Consider the following 26,640-nt stretch of genomic DNA (forward strand, 5'->3'; position numbering starts at 1 on the left):
TTAATTTCCATTTCTAAAAATCTACAGGGAGCCACTGGAGAGGAGCTGAAGAGCCGCAGGTTGCAGACCCCTGATATAGTAGAAACACAAAATACAAGTACGATATGGGACCTTTAAAACCACCATTCAAATGCATTCATACTGCATTACATTGTTACCCCAAACTATGGAAAGCCCTTTGGTTAACATGTTGTCATTCAGTGTAACTATACTCTATAAACCTATCAATGTTTACTCAAGACATGGTGACGTCTTGGTTTTATTTTGAAGGTGACATCCGGACGTCATGTTCTTCTTCTGCTGAGCTTGCAGAAGGAAACTTTCTACTTCTCTGGAAGTCAAAACGCGGAAACGTGTTTGAAACGTTGCGACGCGTCTTCAGGTCGCTGTTTTAGTGTGACACACAATTAGCGGTGCCAATGTGGAGGACGGTGAGGACAGGTCGGTCCACAGCGGGACAGAGCGAGGAGGACAAGCTGAGGACAACCTGGTGGACATCTCCATCTCCAGCCTGCGGGCGACCAGGACCAGCTGCTGCTCATCAGACCACCTCAACCTCAGCCGGCTGGAGGTCCTCTCTGTAGAGGTAGGGAGGAGGGAGAGAGGGTAGAAGATATATAGGGCCTGCTGCTGCTGTTATGAAGGAGGTCTGACAACTTCCTGCTTCTTACTGACACACTTTATCACAAGAACCTGGAAACATGTGCTACACTGTAATCTGTCACCCATCAGATCCTGTGTGACCTGATCACACATGTTCACTATCTACAAACGTCCATGGTTACATTTTAATATTATTAAGAGTATATATATATTATGTAATATATAATATACATATATATATTATATATTATATACTACCATATCTCCTTCTGTCTAATAATAATAACTTGGCAAAACATCTTCTAAATTAGCAGGTATTACAATTCAGGTGCAAACCGGTTTAATGCAGCAACAAATTGGTCAAAACTGAAACAGGAATTAAAATGTCAGTATATAATGTATATAGTTTATAAACATAGAATTGACTTGAATAGATCGACCCCATTGTCACCGATATCCGATCCAGCTATTTGAGTCAGTATCGGCCCGATATCCGTTCAGGTATCGGTGCATCCCTACTCATTTTCATATTTTGATTGCTGTAGTTCCATTTAAAGTTAAAAAGTGAAGGTTTGAGGTGTCTACCTGCGTTGTTATCGAGCTAATGTGTAAAAACCTTTTTCACAGAACACATGTTGACATGTCTCAGTAGGAAAAGCACAGGTGTCATCAGTAGTAATGAATGATGGCTGAATTCCATGTCGCTGCTTCAGTTTCAGGATGCTGGTGTTGTTTGTGTATGCGGCCAACTCACTGTCACACTGTCATGTCTTAGTGGGACACTTGAATAGAACAGAGCCATTGTTAATGTTATTAGTAGGTAGGGGTGTAAGAAAATGTCGAAAGAATCGCATATATAGGGATATTATGTTTTGTGATACTGTATCAAGTCTCAACAACACTGTATTGATTTTGAATCAATAGTTTACATGCAAAGATGAACTCAGTCAATACTTTATTTCATTGGCAGAGAGATGCGTCCTCTCAGAGTAGTGCTGTGATGTTGGATGTTACAGGGACTGTGTTTAATGTAAATGTAGATCCCACTGTTCTCTTTGCATAAAAAGAAAGAAAACTTTTTTTTTACTCAGATTTTATGCATATGGTGGCGTGTTCTTTATACTTTGACAGCTTTCCAAAAAATGTGATTAAAAATTCGTAACATATCGCCTTACTTACAGTATCGCCTTATATTGAATCGTAACCCCTGTATCGTGATACTTATCGTATCGCCAGATTCTTGCCAATACACAGCCCTATTAGTAGGCCTAACACGTTTTTCCTACAACGACCGGATCAAGAGCCGTTCAAAGTAATATTTTTTTTCACCTGCATGCAAATCACAATAATGCACTTTAAATCACACTGTGGTGGCGACCAGCACGACCTATGAACCGAGTCCAAAACCTCAATGAATTGGCAAACCTACAGTATTTGTTCTATACACCAGCTAACATGGGTTATGCTGGGGGTACCTGGGTACCAAGTGGGTATGGGCCCAAAATGGGCATCTTATCTGGGGCCCACTTGGATCAACTAAGTTGATCCCACATACATGGGCTCCCCATGTGGGCTACCCGTGTGGGTCCTAGTTGGGTCACTACTGGGAAATTAGTGCATGGGGCCAACATGGAAACTGTGGACAAACCCACTTACAACCCATATTTCAGCCCATGGAGTCCCCATGTAGTTCAGATTGGGCCCATATAACACCCAGTGTACTCCTGCATGAAACCCACAAGGGCAATTGGCACGGGGCCATTATGGAACCCACGGACAATCCCATATGGGGCCCATTCTTCAGCCCATTTACTACCCACATGGGCCCCACAATATACAAATGTTGGCTGGGACCTGATGACCTAATATGTCTCAAAGCAAGACTATAACACCTTTGGTGAACTTAGCCACTCCTGGATGTATTAAGAGAGCTATAGATACAGTCACTCAGTCTTGCTGTCAAAAGAGCATTTTCCCCAGAGGCCATCATTGTAAAACACACATCTGTAAAACTGTTGTCCGGACACCTTAAACTGCAATCAAGGTCAGTAATCGCTCCTCTTTTGTATGATGATTTCTTTAATCAATCTGGTGCAGTAGATAAATGTAACGCATCGTTTTTGGGAGACAGGGTTGAGCAGGCTTGTATTACATAAGACCCAAACAAATATAAATGACACCCCATGCACATGACACTGTTAAGATACTTAATTTGTCACTGGTAAGTCCATACATTGCTCTTCTTGTGTACAGTCTGGTTTGTTTGGTTCAAGTCTTTCTCTCAGTCAGTACCAGGGTGATGATTGCATTTTGTTTTTATCACATTCATCTCGTGTTAAAACTTTCCATGTTGTCCAAAAAGGTCTCGCAGTAGTGTTTTTAAATCCGATTGGTGGGCTTGATGCATGTGAAGCATCACAACAGTGTGTGTGGTGTGTAGCTGAGGAGTGGCTGCTGGACACAGAGCCCTTGTTGCGTACATGTCTGCAGTAAGAGGCTAAATGTGGCTGTGGTTCCCTCCCACGCATTCTGAGCAGGTCCTGTTTGTCAAGAAAACGAAATGACGTGAAAGACAGTGGGAGAGTATAAGGAGAGTATGTTGCTGTGCTGGGGCTCACGTTACAGATGGAAGAGCGAGGGAGGTGTGAACTAACTGCGGTTCATAGCTGTGACAGTTCTCCTTTTTCCTTTTCCTGTTCTTATATTGACCTCTTAAACTGCCGACCCGTAGATGTGTCCATCTTTGTGAGTTCATTATTGAAACCCACAGACAATGTCAAATGTTGCCGACTAGATTTTGGCCAAAATTCTATAAAATGGTGCAGGGAACAATGACGTAAACATGCTTCTATCGAGAAAATCCATCTGAGACTGTGTAGATATGTTCAAAAAGAGGGAACAGTCAAGAGTTCAAGATGTCAAAAATCAATGATGTCATTCAACCGCTGATAAGGGAAGCTCCTCCAAGACCACACTTTGACAAAGTCATGGTGTGTCTTTAAAGCTGCACAGTCACACAGTGTCTCCGCACTACATTAAAACGGAGCTGATCAATACAACTTAAAACATACATGCACAATGTGCACCCTGTACTCTCAACCAGGTTAGGGTTTCACAACTGACCAAAATAACTGACTCTAAATTTAACCCACCAGAACATGAGCTAAACCTCAAAGCTGCGTTATGTCTAGTTCACACTACACGGCTTTAGCCCTGATTTTTCAGCCCCTGATGCAGAGGCAAATCCACGTTGGCGCGATGCTTTGCAAATCGGCGCTCAAGCGCTATGTGTGAACTGTTCAAAGACGCAAGCCGAGAGGATAGCCCAGGGGTCTGCAACCTGCGGCTCCGGAGCCACATGCGGCTCTTCAGCCCCTCTCCAGTGGCTCCCTGTGGATTTTTTTAAAAATGGAAATGAATAACTGTTTTTTGTTTACGTTTTCATTTTTATTTATCATTGTTGTAGGTCTATGGTACGACGGTACTACGGAGTATTAGGGCCACATTGAGGAAAAGAAATAAATCTGAGATTTCGAGAATAAAGTCACAAGTTTATGAAAGAAAAGTTGTAATATTATGAGAATAAAGTCATAGGTTTAAGAGAAAAAAGTCATAGTACTATGAGAATAAAGTCAATATTATAAAGTAGTCATTTTATGTGTTATTTTCTTTTTTGTTCTTGTAAATTTATGACTTTATTCTCGTAATATTACAACTTTATTCTCATAAAGTTATGACTTTATTCTTGTAATATAATGACTTTTTTTCTCGTAATATTATGACTTTTTTTCTCGTGAAGTTATGACTTTTTTTCTCGTAATATTATGACTTTTTTTTCGTAAAGTTATGACTTTATTCTCGTAATATTACAATTTTTTTTCTTGTAATATGACTTTTTTCTGTAAATCTCAGATGTTATTTCCCTCAATGTGGCCCTAATACTCCGTAGTACATTGTCTCTTTGGCCCTCACTGCATTAGACTTATATACTATATACTTAGACTATAAACTGTGTTACCTTCATCACAATGCTCAAATGTAGCATGCTAAATATCTGGCCCTGAATCTGTCAGAGAGCTACAGCCAATGAGAGCGCAAGACACTGGGCTGAGGGACCCTATACGGGACACCTGGAGGAGGGGGTCGCCTGTAACTGTGTGGTTATGTTTTGCATTTGCAACACGGACCAAAGTTGTTGTTGCACCTAGAGGAAAATAGAGAAATAGTGAAGACGTGTGGAAACAGGCTATTTTGTAAACACGTGTACAAACAAAAGCATCACCTAGCATGAGCATGCACTTGGGTTAAACATTTTAAGCAATTACTTCAACCGATAGTCGGCCGCCTTAACAATCGATTACCGGTTAATCACTAATAATTTATGAAATATGTTTTTCCATTATAAAACCACTGACATGACCTATGTTCAATGGGAGATCAGGGTAGGCTGCAGCAGAAGTTAAAAGGAGAGATGGAGTAAACACCAAGTTTCTTGAATGATTTAACAATAAATAATCTGTAACATTATCAAATAAATGTAAAACCGGTTACCCCAGTCTCCCAACAATGGACTTCAGTTAGCATCAACGTTGGCCCAGCTGCTGAAAACAGCTGGATAGATGTCCTGGGACGATCAATGCTGTCGCTCCGACTTTATCTGTCCATTTGCTGCCGCCCACCACTAATGCAGGGCACACACTACATGACAATCAAGCCGAGTCTGGGCCTGATTCCCCCCCCTCCCGACAACGGTCAGCAACACCCTGATGTTTTTTGATGGATCTTTCCAGATATGCCTGTGTCCCCCACTCGGCTCTGAAGTCCATCCTGGCCGCACTGATTTCAAATTGTTAATATTGTATGTTCAATATGTTCAACACCGCTGGGTGTACAGCTCCTGCAGGCTGGTCAGCTCGCACACGGTGATGTGTTGGGCCGAGCGCACCACCCCTTCCCGGCGCCTTACGGTCCACGATGGTTGCAGTTTGCCGCACCAGGTGGTGAAGCAGCCTGTCAGGAGGCTCTCTATGGTGCTATGTAGAAGAGGATAGAAGAGGACTTGTGGTTTCAGTCCAAAAGTCTATAGGCGGCCTCAGAGCGTATAGTTTCTGTTGGGCCTTCCCGACCACAGCGGTGGTGTGAGTGGCCCACGCAACACTTCATTACCCTTCTTGTATAAATGCAGATCCATTATAGGGGACTGCCACCAGACTGACACCCACTGTACAAAAAAAGGCATTACGCAAAAAACACAAAGGGCGAACAAATGACACAAAGTGATGAAGATTGTCAGGAAACCCCCATGTGGTTTCTCAACCGCCTGCTCTTGTTTTCTTTCTTGTCATTGTCGTTAACTTTCCTCCCCTGACCTTTTTCGTGTAGCTTTTGTTTTCACTGTTAAAGTGCACAGAAGTGTCATGTAGATCATCAGCCTGGACAACTGCTGGTGTATTTACATAAAACATAAAAGTAGATAAGTGATGAAGTCCTTAATGAAGCAACAGTTGATAGTTATAAACACTTAAATGAGGCATTTTGCCTGCTTCTCTACATTTTTAACGTATTGCCAAGTTCTTTATTGTCATATGCAGAACAATTACAGTGAAGTTGGCAATAAAATGATTTGATCTCATGCTCTTAAATCGAATTAGAACCTACGACATAAAATAGTGCAGCAGTTAATAGATGGAGGTTGTCGTCCTGGCACCAAGATGTCAGAGCTCTGACCTCCTCTCTGTAGGCCGTCACCATCTTCATTTTGAGACATTGTGACATTTTTGGTCCCTACAGGATGAATCCTCCTTTGTTTGTGAGGTTGGTGACCCCCCCCCCGGTCACAGTTTTCACTTAAAGCTTCAGTAGGCAGTCGGTTTATGTTAAAAAATTCCATAATAATCTTTCAGCATATTGTAATTCAAGTGCTCTGAGAGAAAACTAGGGCTGTCGCCTCACAGCAAGAAGGTTGCAGGTTGAAACCCGGCTCGGGGCCCTTCTGTGTGTGAGTTTGCATGTTCTCCCCGTGTTAGTGGGTTTTCTCCCACAGTCCAAAGACCTGCAGGTTAGGTTCATTGTTGACTCTAAATTGCCCGTAGGTGTGAATGTGAGCGTGAATGGTTGTCCGTCTCTATATGTGTCGGCCCTGTGACCTGTCCAGGGTGTACCCCGTCTTCGCCCAATGTCAGTTGAGATCGGCTAGGATAGGATAAGCGGTTACAGATAATGGATGGACGGATGAGAGATAACTAGACTACTGCACCTCCTCATGGCTCTGTTTTCAGGCTTTAAAAAAATCTACCACACCCATTGTTTTCTATGGAAGGCTGCGTACTGGTGGTATCTTGAGGAGCATCAACCTGTAACGACTGTCGTCAAATCTCACGGCCTATTTCCTGGCGTCGACATGCGTCAACTCAGCAATAGGCCCTTCCTAAGTCCCGCCCCTTTTCGCTCTGCTCCAATAACAGTTGAGCAAGCTTGGAACCTGGCAGAACCTCGGTCAACTTTCCCCTTTCTGGTTGCGTTAAGCGTGTTTATGCTAAGCCTGTTCAAGGGTAACATTACTATGTAAGTCACGTTACATTGCTGTCTCAATCTTCACGGACACATTACATTGTATATAGTCACAGTTAATATGAGGAACTTTCATTTGGTCTTGATTTTGGTGGTCCTCGTGGACAAATTTGCGTGTGTATATTTGTGTGTATCCCCCCTCAAGACAACATAGTCGAGGGTATAAAGCGCTCCATGTGTCCGTCCTTCCATCCGTTCGCGTGTCACTCTTTCATTTCCGGACCTCGGAAACTATTTAACTTAGGAACTTTAGATTTGGTATGATGGTTGACAGTGTGGTCTAGTTCTGCCTTTTTGGGGGTTAGAAGTCCAGGATGCCCAAAATGCTTGACATTTTGGGCAAAAAAATTTGATTTTAATTCGATTTCAATTTTGTTTCCGGAGCAGAACTCGTTCCATTAGTTCCAAAAGGGCAAAACCTTTGGCCCTACTTTAGTAAGGGTCAAGCAGTGAGCGGGTGTTATGTGAGCCATGCTCACTTTTGCCTTGTTAACCTTTCTGGTTTGAATGCTGTCCGTACTCCAAACCAGGATAGAATGTATGAAATATGGACATAGCAGCTGAATCTGATCAAGATCGGTGTTGGTTCACTTGACACTTGGTATTTTGTGCTATGAAGTTTTATTTCCCATGCAATTTGAATGCATCACTGGTGAAAGGGTATGCAGGATACTCTTAGATAACTTGGATTTCAGTGAATCTTAAATTTTTTTTGACTGTTTGTAACGCCTGGATGGCCTGGATGTTATGTTGACAGTACTAGTGAGAGGTCTGGCAGTTGCTGTGTGCTGCAGTGTGTTGGTTGGACAGAGTCCTGCAGTGTTTTGAATAGCACCAGCCATACTGCTCTTTGTGATGAGCACTCACCCAAACTAGAATGTGTTGAGTCAGCTGCTCAGCAAGCCTCTGTCCCTCCCCAGTGTGCTATTTATACACACCCAAACCGGCCTCTGCACATACCGACACACACACACACACACACAAGCGCATACACATGTCTGACCTACACGCAGGCACATTTACCACACACACACACACACACTTGCATGCAGCTCGGCAGACTTGAGAGCGCCTTGTAAACAATAGTGAACACAAACTCTAGAGGCAGGAGGCGGGGGGGAGCTGTGGCTCAGGGTGACTCAGTTTTTTCCTGACACTGTGTTGAGGAGGAAGCGACAGGTGGGCTCGGCTCAGACAGAGACACGAAGAGCAGCAGAGAGAGACGCTCAGGCTGACAGTCAGCCTGCACGGGAGCAGCAAGGCTTTACCGACCTCACAGGATCACATGTAGGCACTGAGGTAAGACAATACTGGAAGTCGGCATCGAATTGAATATACGGTTGCATACTTTTATTCCACTGAGAGGGATTGAAATCTTTAGTCACCGAGGGGTCGTCCCTCTGAGAGAAGTGCCTTGAACCTGTTAAATACACCATTATACTGGTAATGTAGTTCTTATTTAAAGAGGTGGATCATTTAAAATCAGTTGCTCTCTCTTCTGTTCATCCTAATCCGCCGGTGTACTTGGTTTCTTCTTTGCTGTAATGGCACGTGTCCGCCATAGTGGTATTATTTTGGTTGCACCACTAGTTCAGTGTGATTTATGTGTTGTTTTGCATGAATATGACACTTGCTTTATGTATTTATAGGCTTTAGAGTTGCATGCAGATTGTTACAGTGCCTCAGACTGTGGAACATCTGGCCAGGGACAACAGATGAAAAAAACCTGCCCTTTGGCTAAATACAGCACATATAGAACACATGCACTATCCCAATTATTTAAATAAATGAATACAGTATATGTACTATGCATAGGCGTTGACATAGTAAATGGACATGCATTTATATAGCTCCTTTCTAGTCTTCCGACCACTCGGAGCGCTTTACACCACATGCCAGCATTCTGCTGCCATACAAGCTGCCAACCTGCTCATCAGGATGGAAACTAATGCTCATTCACGCACTCACACCGATGCACACACTGAGCAAATTTGGTGTTCAGCATCTTGCCCATGCAGGGACACTTCGACATACAGACAAGGAGGAACCGGGGGAAGAAGTATTCAGATCTTTTACTTCAGAAAAAGTGTTATAAAATACACCATTATAAGAAAAGATCTTGCAGTCAAATGTGTGCTTAAGTTAAAGTACAATATTGTTAGCATATATGATATTTAAGTATCAAAAGTACTAATGCAGTTCTTTTTTACTGTGCTATACTCTAATATTGGATCATTATTATTGATTGATTAATGCGTAAGCAGCATTTTCATGTTGTACAGTAGCTGGTGGAGATGGAACTTTTTATACTAAATACTGCCAAAATGCATCTGACCTTCACTCGACACTCTGCCTGAACGCATCCTGTGTAGACACAGAAAGACCACCGAAGCTGCTGCTCACACTAACGCCTCGGTAGTTAGTTACTTTCAACCACTGAACTCAACCCAGTGCGGTCCCCTTTCAAGTAAAGCTGGAATATCATGAAAAACTCCCTTTTTCAGTGCTTGTTCACATACAGTTGGGTATCTGGAGTGTCTACCTACCCATAAACTGTTAAATAAGACAACCCAGTCAGTTTTTTTGTGGGCTGCCTTGATCAGAAAACATGTGATTCAACAAGCCAATCAGATTTGGCTCCCCTTCCTATGTCACATGCAGGCTCATTAGAATATACCACCCACAGCTGGAGAACTACCTTTTCAAAAAATATGCTCATATCATAACATGGCAAACTGCAACCCAACAGACAACAATAGCTGTCAGTGTGTCAGTGTGCTGACTTGACTCTGACCTGCTCCAAACTGCATGTGATTATCATAAAGTGGGCCTGTCTGTAAAGGGGAGACTCGTGGGTACCCATAGAACCCATTTTCATTCACATATCTTGAGGTTCAGAGGCCAAGGGGACCCCTTTGAAAATTGCCATGCCAGTTTTTCCTCGCCAAAATTTAGCGCACATTTGGAGCGTTATTTAACCTCCCTCACCTGCGCCCGCTACAACCTTCGAAAGATTGATTGCGTTAATGTGTTAAAAAGGAATTAGTGGCGTTTAAAACAAATTAGTGTTATTATCGCGTTAACTTTGACAGACCATAGTAGAAACCCAAAATACAAGTATAAACCTGGAAATGAGCACCACATGTACCCTTTAAAATTGCTGTACTTAGTTCTGTGTACTCACAGAGTATCGGTAAAGTGAACACCAGTATTGTTTATGTGTCAGTGACTCTTCAGGTTGGAGCCAGTAAAGTGCGTCCTGGTCCCCTGGCAGCCGTCTGTGTCCTGACCAGCAACAGTAGTCATTCTGTGAACTGCGGCTCACTTCACACTGTGAGTCACTCTGCAGGAATGTTTGGTCACTGAGCAAAATAAGTTTATAATAGGTGACACCGGTTGCTGTCAGTTTCTGTTGACCACGTCTGCGCATAGGGTTTATTTGTCAGTATCTATAAATGTGTGTGACTCGTATGTACCATTCAAATGCATCATACATGTACATATTGTGTTTGTACTACTTGTGGTAGGACCCTAGATGATTTTTTTGACCCCATGACCTTTCCTCTAGCACCACCATCAGGCCAACATTTTCACTTCTACACAAGAAAGCACAAAATATAATATATAATGAGATCACGCTTCTTTTAACCTTTCCTTATCGAGGGAAGTGTCACTGAGAGCAGTTTCAGGAATGCCTGGTTCACATACAGTACAACCACAGTCTGACCTGTTGGCCACTGAGCAGCTCCACTGGAGGGGCTTGCTCAAGGGCGCCTCATTGGTGGTATAGGAAGTGAGGGGCTAGTGCTGCTCTTTCACTCTCCCCACCAAGATTCATCCTGTATCTAACTGGTGACCTTCCAAAGCAGCAAATTCTCACATTTAAAGTTCCCATATTATAAAAAAGTGAGATTTCCATGTTTTTTTTTATTATAAAGCAGGCTAAAGTCCTATATACATACTATGAAAGTATCGAAACACTCAATCTACATGGAAATACACACAGCCTGTTTTCAGAAACTCTGCATTTGAAACAATCTGCCCATTCGTGATGTCACGAATATACAATATTTAAACGTAAAGATTCTAAATGTGTCTGAGTTTATTTCCTAGTTGCAGTGCATGTGAATGTCATCAGCTGACAGGAAGTACACATGGATCCAAGCTGTTGCCTAGCAATGCAATTCTGTTGCAATTCCGTCAAAATGCGCTAAAACGGAGCGTTTCAGACAGAGGGTAAATACAGCCATATTCAGGCCGACAGTACGAGGGAAATAAAGTTTTTTTTTTAACATTACAGCATGTTAACATGTTCTATAGTAGAAACACAAAATACAAGTATGAACCTGTAAATGAGCATAATATGGGACCTTTAAGAAGGTGGAACCCGAACCAGCTAATGTTTGGCTTTAAAGATGACTATGATTATTTGAATAAATCAGATACAAATAGTTGCTGGTTAATTATTTGTTCAGTTCTAATGCTAAACATAAATTAACGTAATTGAATGTTTTTTCATTGTTTGCCTTGACCGGCCACACTAGTAGGCGGAGTGAAAAGCTGGCGAATGTTGGTGTTGGAAAGATGTGAGGGGGGTGGGGGGGGGGGGGGGGGGGTTCTGAACTATTTGACCATCTCACAAGCAGTTCTGAAGAAGCATACTGGCTGCCCTGGTCCAACACTTTAGATGTGTAGGGCGTAATGGACATTACTGCCTCTAGGGAACATTAGTCTTCTTAATAAGTATTTACCATCTGAAAGTTGCAGTGAAAGGTATTTTTTAGCATCAAGTTTCTGTTTACTATCTTGTCCCGTACAATATGAATACATTCAGAAGCTCAGAAATCAGTCAGTTTGTTGTTGGTATATATAATTCATCAGTATAAACACACGTCACTGAATTCATATTTTGCATGTGGGTTCCTGTCATGTATTTCTGTGGAAGAGGTGAGCAATGCCCCTAGGGGGCAGAGCTGGGCTCAGACGTGTTCCCACAGTATTTACATGGCTTGGGGAGATCTGCAAAATGCATGAAGAGGCAGAGATGAAGAGAGCTGCCAGCTGGAGGCTGTTCTGCAGAAGAATCCTCCTTTCAGGTGCTGCACAGGGTGTTCTGCTGGCACCGAGATCAGTTCATTTCAATACATGGCATGCGTTTACAGATACCAGGCTGTGCTCTTAGTAGGTCAACCAAAAAATAATCAGCAACTATTTTGATAATAAATTCTTTGTTCATTGTTTTGATCATTTTTCAAGCAAATATTCTCTACTTCTCTAGCTAAATGGGGATTTTCTGTTGTTCTTTCTTTAAAGTTTCTGTGATGAACATTTAACTGGTTACAAAACAGTCTCAATCTAATATTGATGTCTCTATATGACCTAGATAAGTAAAGGAGACCATCAGCGAGAAGATTGGCTATTTCTATATTGTTATTTTTAATGCTCGTCATCGGTGCCACCGGGTCGGATTCTGCGCAAAATCATACAAAATCATGAAGTTTCACCAGAAACTCCTTCAGCTCAGACTCCAGCGGGGGCCTCTGGTAGCGACCAGCCCATCGCAGACAGACCCAGATCCGGCTACGCTGCCGCCTCTGACCAGTCGGAGCTTCGACCAAGAGCAGAGCTTTGCCTCGCTGCTTCGCCGGTCCCCGCCGGGAGCCAACACCGACACCACGCTGCTGCAGACCCAAGCCTTATTTCTGGGCCCTGCTGCAGCAAAATGAGAAAATGCAACCCTAATTCTTTTGATACAATGGAGGAATCATTAGTGTCAAATATGCAACCCTGACCCTAACCTAAGATCATTTTTCACTCATTAAAGGAAACCTCTAAACTGGAGTTCCTCATCAGGGCCTTTTGGCTTTCTGTCTGATGCTTTTGGATCCAAAATGTTTCCTCATGTGACAACAACTTGACCCTATCTCTTTCACTCTGAGGTGCCTGTACTGATTCAGCACATTCTTCCACTGCCCAGTCAAAGTGCTGTTCAGTGGAAAATCCAAATGTCTTACTGCTGTATAGGTTTCCTTTTGGCTTTGTTTTTATCTCACCAGAACAATGAAACCACCAAGGACATTATGTAATTGACACAAACATTCTTTTGACTTTGAGTCTTTTCCCTGAACGGGTGCGACCAATTCCTGATAATCATACAATCATCAGCCACGGTAACGGAAAGCATTTAAAGTTTCTCAGAAAGTGTTTACTCATCTGTTTTCTCACGCCTTTTGACTCAAAGGAAAAGTAGGAGAGTTACGGGAAGCATGTGGCTCTGTCTGTGGATAAGATATGGTTGTGCTTGCATGTGCTTGCACGAATGCCTGCACGTCATAACTGTTGATTATTCTTTCCCATCATTACCTTCCATCCCACATGATGTACAGTAAAGTCCCGATTCCACCACAGGAACTTCCCCCCCCGGAACTAAGAACCTTCTGAGGAACTCATTGTGTTTTGACCGCGGGAACCAGGGTCTAAATTAAGTTCCAGGGACATTTTTACCCCCCAAAAAATGCCCTGGTTGGGGGTTAGTACTTTCTGAAGTTACCGGAACTTTCGGGGCAGGGTTTGCAGGATGACCGTCGTTGATTCGCCAAAAACACACACACGAAGCGCCGCTACTTCAATCGTATCGCTTCATTCACAAAACAAGGAAGTACAAGGATGAGGGGAGAACATTTCTCTTTGTTTGATAACATTGAAAGTAAAGTTAGGCTCTGCCTCCCGACTCATTAAAAAGAAGACGGAGAGAAAAGAAAGAATGGTGCTTTGAATGATTGTTTCGTGTTCTAAAGGATAAATGAATAACCATCAAACACTCAACAGATGATTTACTGTGGAGACAGACCCTCTTAGTTTCATTTTCCTCCGCTGCATTTCATTCATTACATCTAACGTGCATCAGTAAATATATGCAGCAGTAAATATTTATATATTATATTAATATTTATATATACTGTATATATTAATATAGCAGGCTGCAGAGTGTGTTTACTGCTGTGACCACAAGCAGCCCTCGTCTCACGTCATGTTGCTTTTTCATACGTCAGACGACTAATTTGCCTAATCTTCACAAGTCTTTAGACCGCGGTGGAAACGCAGACAAATGTGGGCTGAAGGAACCTTTTAGTTCCTTAAAAAGTAGTTCCAGGGACTAAAAGTACTAAAAGAGTAAAAACTCTTCACCACGCCTGCTTCGAGTTCCTCGATGCAGACCAAACAGAGAGTGATGTTCACATTTCCACGACGTCAGAGAAATAAAAAAATGTTTGTCCTGGTCACACTTGAGTTATAAAATCCTATAGCGCAACACAGAGCGTCTCCTCTGCTGCTGTCCGCTGAAGCGTCCTTCACACTGGACGGAAAGTAGAGGAGGTTGGAACAGCGTCTGCTTCAAAAATAATTTAGTCCAGAAGCGCTGGAGCTGAGAACAGAAACGAGTCGTGCTGCTCTGTTTCCATCACACGTTATTTGTTCTTTTGAGGCAAGACTTGCTTTGTAAATGTTCAAATTTGACGTTACTGTAAACCACGGATACGTTGAATATGGATGTTGTTGCATTCAGTCAGAGCAAGTGACGTAGTATATCGAGCAGCTGTTATAGAAAGTTACGTGGTAAAATAACTGCTTTGGTGCTTTGAATCATGTTCAACATTCAGGGGTCAGCCCCAGTGTAAATGTGCAGTGATTCCACTGACAACATGCGATTCAGTTTCGGGGGCTTCTTGACTGAGGATTGGAATTATCGATGACTAGGGGTCAGCCCTAATAACTAGCATCACTTTATTTTGCTTTACCTCAAGGGAGAGCACACTTCCACCAGTCAAACAGAGTGACCACGGCAGGACGAGAGAAGCCAGCTCCTTGTCTATCCAACTTTATGTATGGTGGCTATGGTTGTAATGTTCAGTGAGAGAGAGCATGCACTAAGGTGACTAATAAAGAGGGAACCTTTACGTTCTTCCTGACCAGTCAGCTTCAGGCCGGATGTACCTGTATCACGATCCATCACTGGTACATTCTGTGCGTGTTTATATTTGAATCCATTTGACTACACTGTTACCTTTAACCAAAGCATGTAGAGCTTTATGACCTTGAACAGGCATCTTAATTGAAAGTTTGAGACAGAGCTCTGAAGGCCCAGACACACCAACCCGACATTAAAGAACTAGCGGCTATGAAGGCCGTCCGTTGAGTCGTCTCAAGTCGCCTTTGTCTCGGCCAAAAAGTTGCACTCGAACACACAGCAAAGACCACAGCCGACGGCCAACTGCCACGTACGTCCTGCGCCTGCGTGAGAGGAAATAACTCCCCACACCAGCAGGTGGCGGTAGTCTGTATTCGTCATTCAAGAAGGGAAACCGGAAGACCGAAGACGGCGGATATACAAGCCGTTGTTATGAGACGTACATGAAACAAAGCGGCGTTTGGCGACCATTTTCACACCGCTCTCTCTCAACACTTAGCTTCATTCCAGATGGCCATGTGGTTGAGAAATTATCCGTATATTGGAATGATCAGATGAGAGCCTTCTGTGTTTGTCCTCTTGACTTTACTCGTTTGCTTGCTTTCCTCACTTCCGTTTCTGTCCTCGTGCACTGATTCGTTTAAGCTTAACAGCCAATCGGAGTGATTTCTCTCACCGGCGAGCTCCGCCGCCGATTCAACGTGCTGAATCGGCCGGAAAAAAGCCGACAGATGCTCACAGACGGCCCCGAACTGTCAACTGCTTGGTGTGTCAGGACCTTAAGGCCTTAAGGCCAAAAAGGCTGTGGCATCTTGCTCTACAGGTCTACACAATGTCAACAGTAAACTCATTAAAGTTTGGTTCAGCTTTCCCTGTCAACTCATCAGAATGAGTCTGTACTGTATTGACACTCAGGGATACTATAGCAATCAAACACAGTTTTGAAGACGGTGTGTATTTTCTGCTGTTCTAGTCCCCAGTTTGGCTCAAATTCTCTGTTTCCTGTCAACTATACACCCCCTCCTCTCTGTCCTCTCCCTCTTTGCCCTCTCATTACCATCTTAGTCTTATATGGCCTGGCTTTGGACAGTGAAGAGGAATGGTACAGTGGGGGGAAAAAAAGGCATGCAGAGGAAGTGGAGGATATCTTGCGAGGTAGGGTGGGGTGCAGCACTGATTAGACAAAAAACATTCCAGAAATGTAAAGAGGGTAACTACAGCCACTGTTTCACAGCATTACGAGAAAATTAATTGTAAAAGTTGCTGTGCATTCCAAAGTGACTTAAATCATTTAAAAGAAATCAACGGAAAAAGCACTCACTATAAATTATTTAGAGGCCAACTTCACACCCAGCTGTTGAAAAGTAATTCAAACTAAAATGAAAGCGTAATGGCCCTGATTTTCCCAGAGGGAGTAGAGGTGTCCCACGGTTGGTCGCCACCGGTCGCTGATGCACAACGTTGGCATGTCAGGAAGAAGACTGACTGGCTGAGAGAGAGAGAGAGAGAGAGAGAGAGAGAGAGGGGGAGGGAATGTAAGAAGGAAGGAGGAGAAAAACAGGGAGTGTGATAACAGTGCTGGGAAGATCTGTTGGCTCTCTGTCAATGTGTTTCCCAGCAAGCCTGCTGCCTCTCACGGATTATTCTCTTTAACAGTGGCTGGATTATGAGAGCAGGGGCTCTAATGTTCAGTAGAGACAAGTCAACATCATGGTACAGTACCAGACCTTTCAGCATGTGTAACCTGTGATAGCGTGTGAAAAAGGTGTTTCCTTCATTTCCTCATTTGACAGAAGTGCCGTTGGAGAACGAGTCCAAGCACATTAGTGAAATATTGCTGTTGTTTCAGGTAGATACAGTTATGGGGCTGTCAGATTTGTGTTTGCCTGTTAGGTGGAGGCAGATATCCAACCCTCACGTGCCTGTTATAGTGTGGACTCTGATCCAGTCTGCGTGCTTTACTGTTCACTCAGAAGTTTGTTTCTTTCTGTTTTATGTACGTACATGAGAAACCGGTGATTAGGGTCAGAGGAAGATATTTTGGTCATTTGGCTGTTTTCTGTGTGATTTACCTTCGTGTGGTTTAAAAGAACGACTTTCTTTCCTACTCATCTTGTTCAGTCAGTGTCTCTCTTGTCAGTTTTCCTTCCTTTCCTTTCAGCCTTTCGTCACCTGTAAACACAGGCAGCTGCTGAGGCATGCCCAGGCACTGCCCAGGTATCGGTATGTGTCAGCTTTGCAGCTCTGTTTCTCCAACCTTTATTTTTTTACCTTTTTATGGAAGGGAAGTTAACAGGAAACCATCCTCACTTTTAGAAAACTAAATGCTGTCAAATAAGTAACAATTTCACTACAGAGGGTCACGTATTCATCATGACTTGACAGCAAGAACTCTTGCTGACCCTATATTGCCCTTTAAGTGTCATTGTCACTGAACTATCAGCTGCTACTTGTGACTGTTTTAGGAAAACTGTGGGAGAGCTGTGTGGAGCATTTAAGTTGAACTTCATTTTACATATCAAAGTGTGTTTCCAGGTACTGCATATGTGGAAAAAGTAGTAGAAAGCCTTTAGTGTCTCCAGAGGGAGCCGTGTGAATTGTCCTCAAGTGACGCAACTCGAGTCGGTGTCGGTTGAAGACTGCGATTTTGAAAATGAAAATAATCTGGAGTTGTGGCCCGCTCCTCTTCTCTGCTGCAGGCTAGGGCTACATTAGCTGCTACTAGCGTACTAACACAACTGTCAGCGGACATGTTGCATTATGGGTAATATAGGTGCCAGGTTTTGACCAGGAAGAAGGATATGTGGAATTAAAAAAAACAATAGCTCGGGTTCTGCTGCTTATTTCTTCATAGTTGCTCCAAGTGTTTAGTTTTTGCTTTTGTTGAAAAATCCATCAAAGTGGCAGCGGAGTGACGTCGCGCCAGAAACAGACGTGCAGGTTCCTCCCTCCTGTTTGCGCCTCTAATCCCACTTGGTCACTGTGCCCTCTACACTATAGGCACCAAAATACCACACAGATGGGCAAAGGAAAAGATGGTGCACTGTCACAAAAATATATAATGATAATAACATAATCCATTAGCGGCAATCCTCACAAAGTACCATACCATTTTGATGTCGGTGTGAAACCTCTTCACGTGACTGCTGTATTAAAATGACAAATCTCTCCCCCCTTTATTTGGAGAACCCCCGGTCAGGAAGGACTTGGTTGGCAAAAGGAGCACACGGTCTCTGATAATGTTAAACAGTTTTTGGAATATTATACTGATACCATATGAGGAAAAATGGCATCAACTCAGTTGCGTAGCTATAACAGAAATCATAAATGTTGTAGGTTTTTCTTAAAGTTTTTTTTTATTCAGCATATTGCCTTTATTGCCTATATTTATGCCTAATATAGGATTTGACAAAGAACAAAATTGGATATGTTTTGGCAAATCCACTAGGTATAAAGTCAATACTGAGAGAGAGAAATGTGTTTGGTTGTGTGTAAAACTCTTGGAAGAGCTTGGATGCCTTAAACATTTGTGACAATATGGTTGAATTTTCTGTTCACACCTCGTGTACTAGTGCAGGACAAGGTATTAGGGTTGTTTGAGATGAGCCGTGGAGATCATCAATTAGTACTCGCTGGTTACATTTCTGTTCGACTTGCTCCTGACAATCACACAATAATCGAGACTGGATCACCAATAGGGAAACTAGACGACTGCCCTTGGGCCCCAGACTTTGAGGGTTTACTGTGTCAAATGGTTTGTGGTCATTTGACCAAGTGCAACGTTTTTTTTGGCGAATAGGTGCCACTTAATCATAATGTCCATAGAAATGATGACGGCTCTCAGTGTCTGTGTGCACCGTGCCTGGTTTTGCTGGTAGCCCCGGGTTCATTCAGCCTTGGCGACAGTAACCTCAGGAGCTCTTAGAACCAGCAGCTGCTCTCTGCCGACTGCAAAACCTCATTGCATGATGAGAAACATCTGGCTCTCTACTAATTTAAGAAGTCTTTTTATATCTTCATTCTGTCTTTAATTGTAAAGACGTATGTTTTAATTGGTGTTAATTCGCACTACGAAGGCTTGTTCTGAATCAATGTTTTATAGTTAATGTCAACTTAAAGTCACCCCAAAGAAGCTGAAGAAATGAATTCCATTCAATGTGTACAATTGGCCGTACCTTTTTCTGTTTTTAAGATTGTGAAGTGATACAGAACTTTTGGGAACAAGTCAGACGTGCGGATTAAAAAGTCTAATCTAGTCAGTCAGTCTAATTATGGCTAACATATCAATAAAGGACAAACGGGTGATCTCTATATCTTCTTTTTCGCTCCCAGTTTGTGAATATGAGGAAGTTTTGATGAGAATATCTTTATCTTTGGATAGCACATGAGTTTGGAGCAGTAGCGTAGCAAGAAAGAAATATTGGAAAGAGTGATATCATTGTTTAGTTTGTCATGAAGGGGTGAGCAGGGCCTGTAGGACCACATTCATCTTGAGGAAATGTGTTAGTGTGGAATAACCTTTATGTCCAGTAGGTTGGGCTACTTCATCAAATCCACCACCGGAGAGAAGTGGCTGCTGGCAGGTTGATTTAGGGCTGAATTAGACTTCTTACTTCTGACGCCTATTAACTGCCTGATGGGGAAAATGGAACAATCGACGGCTGAATTTGAACTTGTTCTATTCCTCACGGTGTTGTCACGTCACAAACTTAATCGCAACGCTTTGTTTCGCCATTATTAAAACTTGAGGCTGACTAAAAGCAGCTGGCTTGATAGATTCCCAATCCTATGCTCTGAGCAGTGAACCACTGAGTGATAGAGGAGGATCATGGACGGATGAGGAACTGACCCAAACACAATCAGCATTTTATTTTCAGTAGTCACATTATAATCTAGAGCAGTCATTCACATTTAGAAAAATATCATGTTTTTAATTTAAATACCCAATTAATATTCTGCAAGCGACTCCAAAGCCTCGTAGCAAATGCAGATCCAACTGATTGCATAAAAAAGTCAACTTTTTCACTCAGATTTTATGTTTGTGCGTTCTTCATACTATCAGAAAGTTTTCCTAAAATTCTATTTTAAAAAATCGCAGTATATCCCAATATATTGAATAGTAACCCCTTCATCGTGATACGTATCATATCGCCAGATTCTTGCCAATACACAGCCCTATTAGTAGCGAGTAGCATACAGATGTGTTGTTTTCAATATTAAATCAACTTGTATGTAAATTCCAACATTATTATTTAAATTGGCTGTTTTGCTGTGTTTTCGGACTTCAGTAATGAAGCCGACCATTGTGTAACCCTGAGCAACCGGATCAATGTGGACCCGGATGTGAGACTAAAACTTTTCCAGTTTGGATGGATTTCTGATGTCTCAGCATAAGCAGCATCATTCTTCCCATTAAGATGGCAACAGGGACAATGTTTGTGTGAGAAAGCGATGCTATTTGTGAAACTCTCATTTAATTTAGCTGTAATTTGTAATGTAGTAGGTCTGTACCAAAAGCCATATTTTTTTTTACATTCGAAGCTTTGATTGAGTTTTTCGGGTGAAGCTGTTGTCATATTTTATGAAGTTATCACCCTACAAACATGTGGGAAATATGATTTTGTGTTATTGTTGTTATATAAATGTAATTTATGGTGCTGTTAGATTGCTGTGTGTGTGCGGGAGAGTAAACAGGTTTTGACCGCGGTGAAAATTTTGTTTTTGAAAAGCTAAACAGCAACAAATATGGATTGAAGCAGAATAATTTGTTAGATAAAAACATGTTGTGGATTTTGGAAAAGATTACTTCTAGCTTATTTCAATAAATTCTGTCTTTTGGACTGATGACTGAGACAACTACAGACCTGAGCGCCACGTCGCAAACTGTGCGTTTGAGAGTGATGGAGAGAGGGGAAGAGAAATTGGAAGGTGTACTATTGTACACAATGTTTCTGTAAGTTATTGAAGGTGCTAAATTCGATATTCAGAGCATTAATATAGCAGCAAACAACTATTGTCTATGTAAAGATATAGAGGAATAATGTCTACCTGAGCAGAGAATGAAGTCGCTCTCCGTCTGAGTGTGTTGTAATCCGAGCCTCTCTGTGCTGTGTTGATCTCACTGGACCGGTTTAGTTCATGTTTGTGCACGTGAGCGTGCCCCACTGACTGCACTGCTCTAATATGGCGGTTACAGCTGATAACGCCGTCCCGACCGTCATCGTCATCGCGGAAGCGTAGCACCCACCCTCCGGTCCCGACTCAAGTTAACACTGCTTTGTCAGCACTTTCACCATTGTTTGCAGTGTTAGCAGCGTTAGCTGGTAAGGCTGGAAACTGTCCAAGCAGACTGCAGCTATTTGTCCCTGGCTGCTCTCATCCAGACATGTCCGAATTCATCTCAAACAAGCCCTAAAGATTCACTGTTTTCCGGGAAGTTTATTTCCCCATCTCACTGGGTCTTTGAGGCATATACCTGGAAGAGTAAATCTTTTCATGAATTCATCCTTTTCATCAGCGAGGTTATGTATCCACTTTTCAAAGTAAGAGATAACTTGTGGCAGTGATTATGAATGTGCGGTAAGTGCTGGATGCATTTTTGGAAAAAAAAAAAAGTGAAATGTTTTGAGAAAGTTACGCAAGGACTGCCACCAGGGTGGACTCTCAAGTCTTGACAATGCTGCTCCTATCATGGCAAAAAGCACTTCTTATAAACAAACCCTTTTTTTCCCATTGGAATTCCCTCCAGGCAGACCATTGTCATGAATTTGGATGTGAACATGATTCATCAGCTTGTGCAACCACACTGTTTGTTGTGCAGTTAGATATCCCCAGTGATGTGCCCTTTAAATCCCTCAGATAAGCCACGAATGCATAAATGATTCCCTCTGATAGGACTTCTGAGGTCAAAGTCTTTTTCGTCAACTCACCTGCATATCTTGACTTAAATGCTTGTATTTATTTCAGTATCCTTTTTTGGAGGGACTCCGTGTTTATTTATAGTTGGTCGATCATTTATTTCTGAGCATGTTTCTAAATGTATAACTTGTATTTTACACTTCAAATGTATGAAAAGAGCTTTTCCAAAGCTGCATCAGTCATCCAACAGTTCCTTAGGTGTGTCCACAGCAACAAGTCCTCCAAACTTAGCAACACAACATGTACATACACAGGAGCATTTTGTAATCTAACAGCCCTATCAGCAGGACATTATGGGTACTTTCCAAAAGTGTTATAATTCAGACACAAATGTAACAACGTTGTCTTGTTTTATTTAAGCATGTCCACGAGCGTCCCCTTACCTTAAAGCAGCAGTGGGTAGAATTGATGCAAATCTGATTATTTTTATAAAACGGTCACTATATCCTGACAGTAGTGCATGAGACAGGTAATCTGAAAAAAAAATCATGTGTCTCTGTGTCCTTCGGTGTCCTCTGGTGTTCCTAATGGCATCTGCAAGCTTTCACAGACCGGAGGAAAACAACCAATCGTCTCTGAGCAGCTGTTGATCATTCGCGAACTCCGACCAAACGGTCAAACTAAGCAGCGCTGATCAAATATGAATCAATATTCTGTTACTGTAATGCCTATTTCTCTCCTCAAATGTTTTCAGAAACATCTTGTAGTGTACTGTTTAGCTGTAAAACTGAGAAAGTTTGTGACCCAGGCGCCATGTTGAGATCAGTTGTGGAAATACCAAGCACCGCCCAACAGCTGGAGCAAATTTTCTCATTTTACAGCTAAACAGTACACTACAAGATGTTTCTGAAAACATTTGAGGCGAGAAATAGGCATTACAGTAACAGAATATTGATTCATATTTGATCAGCGCTGCCTAGTTTGACCGTTTGATCGGAGTTTGTGAGTTTCGCAAGCAGTGATTGGCAGCTGCCCAGAGACTGCTTGGCTCTTAATTGGTTGTTCATGTGCGGTAGAAACTGTGTTTTTCACAGATTATCTGTCTCATGCACTACTATCAGGATATAGTTTTAGATGAGTTTTATAAAAAAACATTTTTTTTTATCATATTGGCTGTAGATTACCATCTGCAGCTTTAACAAAGTACTTTTTTTTAACTCAAACCATGATCTTTCCCTGACATTAACGGACCAGTGTGTACCAATTAGGGGGATCGGCCACCGTAGCAATCCTACACGCTTGGCATATGAGAGAAACAGGGGAGAAGTTGTAATCTGCAACCTCACCGCCTGATCCTACACACTGTTCCTTTAAACAAGCTGTTTTTGTGCTGAAGCGTAACCAAACCTTAACCATAGCGGTCTGATCGGACATCAGGAAACAGATTTATTTTTGTGATCGTTTTGAAAGGCACAGACAAATTATTTTGTGGTGTCAGATCAGAAAACGTGTCGTTTCTAAAGGGCAGTTACAAACAACATGTGGTGTTATTCGGAGGCTGGTTAAGGTTTGGTAAGCACACACACTACTTGGTAAGGGAAAGATTGTGGTTTAGGTTAAAATAACTTTTTTGGAAATGTTATGGAAACAATTGGAATGTTATGGTTTTTTTTTTTAACCCCAACCATGGTGGTTGGGGTTAAAAAAAAACGTGGTTAAGGTTATGTGGACATGGTTAAAAGAAACCACTGCTGGTGAGGAATGGGACAAAAACGATGGTCTCTGTCCAAGTCAAAGTTCATGTCCAAATTTCCAGGGAGTATAACAACATCGTTCTTATTATGACTGACAAGAGTCATGAGTCACACAGGTCCTTGTCAGATAAATGTAATCATAGGTTGTATTATGCATTGGAAATAATGACAGACACTGCTGGTAGGACAGTCTTGCCCATGTGGGCATGATAGTAGAAGGCAATAGTTTTCTCCTTAGGCCGTGAGGTATCTAGCCCTGCAGCTAGTTTCAATTTTGGGATTATTAGATGATCCTGTCTGAGATTTTCTCCTCCACCCCTATACAATGGAGGTGGAATGACATTTGAAAAACAGCAGCAGCGTGTGTTTACAGAAACAATGTCCTGGTTATTCTGGAAAATCCCCAGACCTCACTATCAACAGTTTTCATAGGGACTGTTTCGTTGAGGGAGACTAGTTCCAATGAAAATTGTCCATAGTGGATCTATCAGATCTAGGGGGGGGTGTGCTAAACAAACACTATTAAGACATGTTTTTCTTTTTTATTGTTTCAGTTTTTCAACTCATGCTGCCTCACCTCTACAACTTCATCTGTGGTGGGGCTGTATAGTCTATGTGGAAGCGCAGCACAGCTTTAGCGCTTGTTTGTTTACTTGTGTGCTCGTGTTACAGTGTACAGTGTGCTTAATTTGGTTACCTCACTAATGTTACCTCAGTGTCTTTGGCGTCCTACGTTGCTCCAGGAATGATAGAAAATGTGTTTGGGACGCAGTAAACTCACTATCGGTGCGTCCCATTTTTTTTCCCTGATAATGCTTCATTGCGATCAACAAATCTGTGTTGAAATTGGCATGACAAGAGCTAGTTAGCTTTAACTGGACCGTGCTGCTTTATTGCTTTACATTATGATGCGTTCAGGCTCTAGTAAAAATGAATATTGGGCAAAGTTAAATCGTAATGTTATAATGATGTATTCAAATGTAAATCTTGTAAAATGTCGTTTTTGGCAAGAAACTTAGATGTTGAAATAGTAGTTTGAAGATGTTTTCACAGGAATATAAAATAGATAATAGAGAGGGAATTATGACCTGTTTAACAAAAACCAGTACGCAAACGGTAATAAAGGACTTTATGTTGAAATACTTGGGATTTATTGTTTCACTTTTGTTTTTTACCGTAGTGTTGAATTGGTATTAAGAATCGTGGAATGTCACTGGTATTGGTATCGACTACTACATTTCTGGTATCGTGACATCCCTTATTTTAACCCAAACCGTGATATTTAATAAACCTAACCAAGTTGTTTCCTGTGAAAACAGAAGTTTATTTTGAAAAGACAATGTGTATGCATGTAACGAGTGGAAAACTGGGTACCCCGAGGGTCATAGTTTGACGTGTAGGGCCACTGACCATGTTGCCGTATTTGACAAGTTGTAAGTGAGAAGGTGCTGGATATGACATATAATGCTGTAACTTCATTAATTTGTTAAAAAAATGTCAGCTCACATAAGCATCCCTGCAAGTATGGATGTATGTATTAGATTCCAAGCAGAGTTATTATCTCAGATCTGGAACAAGTCAAATTTAGAAGCTTCTCCACCATGACACCACTAAATAGACATAATGCATGATACATTAGATTTGGCTGCAAGACCCCTCCCCACGTTTCTTCACTTTGCTGTTTACTTCCAGTCGCCTTAGTGGGCAACATGTAAGCAGGCTTTCAATGATATTTCACTTCTTGTAATTAAACCTCACTCTGTGGCATCTCACGTTAAACACAAGTACCTTGTGTTCCCTCTCCTTCTGCTAATTACATATCCTCCTCCATATCTTCCGCAGTTACATTTCGTAATATATGCTTGTGTATTATCTCAAAGAAAATCCCTCCTGCCTTTTGTTTCACTCCTCTGTTTTTAGCACTGTATTTCTGGGAATTTCTGATGATGTCATAGCTACATTTACTGTCACTACACACTTCTTCCTGCAATTCTGCACCAAAAAAATGGAAATATAAATGACACATACATTTGCAACAATATGTGTCTGCAGTCGTAACAATTACTGAAGACATGGTTTGAGTTAGCCAAATCAAGCCTTGCAGTCGTCATCCTGGCAGTTGTATTGTCCCAGGAACAAACCTACAGTACATGCAACTATCAGGATATACTGCAAGGACAAGGACACACTGTCTGTGGAAACATGACATGGGGGAATTTTATCTTAAAGACTCTAATATTAGAAGATGCACACAAAACATTTAGAGTTTGAACTTAAAGATTGCATTTTTGAACAGAACACAGAAGTTAGTTGGGGAAAAGCCTCAAATTCAATCTCGGCATTGTCTCCCAGATACATCACATGCAAATACTGAGCCTTTTGTTACCACAGCCTGTCCATTTCACTTACCATGGACACAGTGCAGTGTCTCTCCCCCCCGGCCCCCCTTACACACACACACCCCAAGGGCTGAGAAAACACATTCCAGTCAAATAAAAGCAGTGTAGAGTAAACCTCGTTTTCACAGTTTGCCAGCAGCTTCCAGGAATCAGTTCTGCATCAGGTCTGGCATTTTAGAGCAGTTGAGAAAAAAAAAGGTTTTAAATATAACAGTTTAGACCCACAAGCATAGTAGTTTATCTGCAATCTTTTCTTTTAATTTGCACTGAATAAACCATAAATCAGCCTGTTGACAGGTCCATGATCATCCAGCTGTCAGATGACCCAACTTTTCACAGAATATCTTCAATTCTCCACTTGCATAGACTCTGTTGAAGCTTGTCTTACTGCCTACGGAGAAAGGGACTGACATCGCTATAGATTTAAATCTTTAACTGTCATTCTTGTTTCAGATATACACACCTTTTTATGGGATTTACCTGGCAC

At 42.0% G+C, this 26,640-nt stretch overlaps 1 protein-coding gene across 5 annotated transcripts in view; it reads left to right on the top strand.

Moving 5' to 3' along the window:
- The first annotated feature begins 318 nt into the window (after positions 1-318).
- The window catches only part of LOC141770492 (kinase suppressor of Ras 1-like), a 49,510-nt gene continuing 23,188 nt past the window's right edge, over positions 319-26,640 (top strand). For 2 of the 5 annotated variants that reach the window (XM_074640035.1, XM_074640034.1), the window contains exon 1: positions 16,701-16,855. In XM_074640035.1, coding sequence (XP_074496136.1) covers positions 16,853-16,855 — 3 coding nt within the window. In that variant the 5' untranslated portion in view covers positions 16,701-16,852. Of the gene's footprint in view, positions 587-8,251; positions 8,473-10,399; positions 10,507-16,700; positions 16,856-26,640 lie in introns of those variants that run through there. The other 3 variants (XM_074640039.1, XM_074640037.1, XM_074640036.1) reach the window with 3 other exon arrangements.

Source organism: Sebastes fasciatus, chromosome 7 (assembly GCF_043250625.1).
Source record: "Sebastes fasciatus isolate fSebFas1 chromosome 7, fSebFas1.pri, whole genome shotgun sequence".
Classification (NCBI taxonomy): Eukaryota; Metazoa; Chordata; class Actinopteri; order Perciformes; family Sebastidae; genus Sebastes; species Sebastes fasciatus.